General features: G+C 38.9%; 1 protein-coding gene across 1 annotated transcript; it reads right to left on the bottom strand.

Annotated features, from left to right (window-relative positions):
- Positions 1–439: 439 nt before the first annotated feature.
- SFR1 (SWI5-dependent recombination repair 1) lies at positions 440–2,468 on the bottom strand. The gene is made up of 3 exons (XM_010024400.1): positions 2,360–2,468; positions 838–1,224; positions 440–631 (listed from the first exon to the last, which is right to left on the bottom strand). Exons 1-3 carry the CDS (start codon positions 2,453–2,455, stop codon positions 440–442), a joined length of 675 nt encoding a protein of 224 aa, XP_010022702.1. The 5' UTR covers positions 2,456–2,468.
- Between the last annotated feature and the right edge of the window lie 200 nt (positions 2,469–2,668).

Here is a 2,668-nt window from a genome sequence, read left to right as displayed (position 1 = left end):
AGGAAGACATTTGTAGAACAGGGACATTATCTATGAACAAAGAACTGAACTCTTCCCCATCAGAACATCAACAGAAGTGACAAACTGAGTTACTATTTCAATACAGGTAACCTTGCAAAGACTAATCAAACAATGGGGTGCTTTCTACCTATTCAAGTATGGCTTGGTTTCATTTCATTTTTATTAAATAATAATTCACTGATCAAGTTGTTAAGCCAGGTTTTCCAGAACAGCACGAGTTCAGTGTTTTCTGTTAGGTAATGCCTTTTACAGTGCCTACTGTATTTAAGTACACAGCTTTACAAGTATCTCCCGAAAAACCCTCATAACCTCAAAGCATCAAGTCCACTGTCTGATCAACACTTCTTATGTGATCAGAATTCATTCAGTCTTTTCTGCTTTTGCATGTGTGTAATTGAAAGCTTTTTGTACCTGTAGATTATGAATCTACAAAATCTTCTTCTGTCCTGCTGTAGTGCAATAATTGGTCTTCCAATCCAAAAGTATCTATCAGCTGAGTGAGACTCACTTTCTTGCCATCTGCAGAGAAGGCAGACTGGAGTTCATACAGCATCAGCTGGGTACTACTTCTCCATTTCACTATCAGAGCCTGCAGTTCAGACAAGTTGTTCTGAAATTGGGACAAAACAAACCAAAAAAATGTTATCATTTGCTGAAATGTGGAGTTTTTTGATACCCTGCAGATCTATTCTTATAAAACACCTTAAACAGACACCACACAAACACCACACAGAAGTGAGTGCTGTGGCTTAAATTAACGAGTGATTATTACAGTTCAAAGAATGACCTAAAAGTGCTTTTTCAGGTCTGCCTCACCTTAGATCGATACATCTTAACCAGTTTGAGCCTTCGAAGTAGTTCTTCTTTCTCTTGCACTTGTTTCAGCAGCCTTACTTTTTCTTCCAGGGGCTGCTGCTGACTAAGATCAGTCGGTAGCACATCAGAATTCTCTGCGGATCCAGAGAGACCACTCTCCTGTAAGGGACTTTTGACACATATACGTCCAGTGCCATTTCCTTCCAGGTTTTCAAAACCATCCTGTAATGTGGAACGTTCTGTACCCATCTTTGGCAGACACCCTTTGTCAGCATCAGAACAGTCTTTTTCTTCAGTGTCTATTTTGAGCCGCTTTGCCACTGTAATATTAGCATTAAATGAACGTCTTGTTTTCCTCAATCGCTCCTTCAGAGCTGCACTCATTGGCTAAAAGAGAAAACATTAAAACAAAGCCAAAGAAAGAGATGGATCAGAATAATCTAATTTTTGATCAAAGAACTGTTTACCCTGGTTATTATTTACATAGACTACAGTACATATGTAAAGATGATTCTAAAGCCAGACTTCCTAATTCTCTCCATAGTTTTCACAAATTTGACCAAACGTCCTCTTTTCACATGTATTTGCACACACAGCTGCAAGATACGGAAAGATTTACCTCCACATTTTCTGGGAGCAAAGCCTGTATTCTGCTGAGGCAAACCTACTCATCTAGTCTTTGTGCAGGAAGTATATGGCATATTTCAACTTGGCTAATTTTATTCCATCAAGTTCAATTTCCTCCTCTAATGGAGATGAGGGTTAAGTTTTTTTGCTGTTCCATCCCAATACACACATGAGCACTAGTATTAAACATCTGTATTCTGCTTGACAGTATGAGAAATGATCTAATTTTGACTTGTTCATGCTTTGAGATCCTTCACTGATAAGCATCTAAAAAGTGATTTTTTTTCTTCAGAGTTATTTTTTGTAACGTGTGCCTAACATTTTTACCTGTGAAAACAGACTACAATATGGGAGAGAGGGATTAGTTAAGTAACACTTGCAAACTAGCCCTATCCTGCGTAGGTCCGGGTGCTGAGTGTGACAACATCACCATACACGTGCCTGGATGAACACCAAAGCAGAACTCAGCATTATGGAGAATGTACAAACTGAAAGCAGTGTATTTTGTTCAAGTGCAAGCAGAAGTCACAGGTCATTCTGCAAACACAGCAACCTGGAAAACTAGGATTTGGGAAAACCGAAGATGACAGATTAAAGAAAAAACAAACATAACAAACCCCACCACAAGCCCTAAATGCTGTTTAAATTTATTGGTATGGAATTTGGGTTATACTGCTCCATCACTTTGTTTTCACAGCAAACATCTGCATATTCAGAGAGCAAAGTACACTGAGCACATTCCTTACCTGGACAACCTTATAGCTATGGGTATAAGCTGCCTATCTTTAGCCTTCCACCAAACAGCATCTTGGTGACTTCTGACTACTTAATGATTTCACAAACATTTTTGTTACTACGGAGTCACATTATTGGAAAACCAAGTGAGTTTTCATACCTGTTTCCCTGAACTAGGCACCTGTGGAGCTGCTGTCCCAGAATCTTTTGGAGTATGGCACAAAGATGGCAATTTATCAAGCACTGGTTCTTCCATCTCACAACAGATAGCAATTTCTGTTAAAAGACAGAATAAATGATGTATGGTGCCATTTTCACCTGATCATAACGAGCCACATGGCTGCAGAAATGAGGAAAATGTCCTGGTAGGAAATACTAAGGCTTATTTTCCAATTGGCAAGTTCAAAAAAAAAGACATCTTGCTTTGTGAGTGGCTTCAAGAGGATGAACGACACAACTAACTGGTATA

Source organism: Nestor notabilis, unplaced genomic scaffold (assembly GCF_000696875.1).
Source record: "Nestor notabilis isolate BGI_N333 unplaced genomic scaffold, ASM69687v1 scaffold23530, whole genome shotgun sequence".
Classification (NCBI taxonomy): Eukaryota; Metazoa; Chordata; class Aves; order Psittaciformes; family Psittacidae; genus Nestor; species Nestor notabilis.
The sequence above is the reverse complement of the archived record's forward strand: the minus strand, read 5'-3'. Positions and strand labels throughout refer to the sequence as shown.

Excerpts from the sequence above, each read along its gene's own strand:
- SFR1 (XM_010024400.1), bottom strand. The coding sequence starts at position 2,455 with ATGGAAGAACCAGTGCTTGATAAATTGCCATCTTTGTGCCATACTCCA. Across the intron at positions 1,225-2,359 it reads TGCCTAGTTCAGGGAAACAG|CCAATGAGTGCAGCTCTGAA; the intron begins GTATGAAAACTC and ends TTTCTCTTTTAG. Across the intron at positions 632-837 it reads TTAAGATGTATCGATCTAAG|AACAACTTGTCTGAACTGCA; the intron begins GTGAGGCAGACC and ends TCCCAATTTCAG.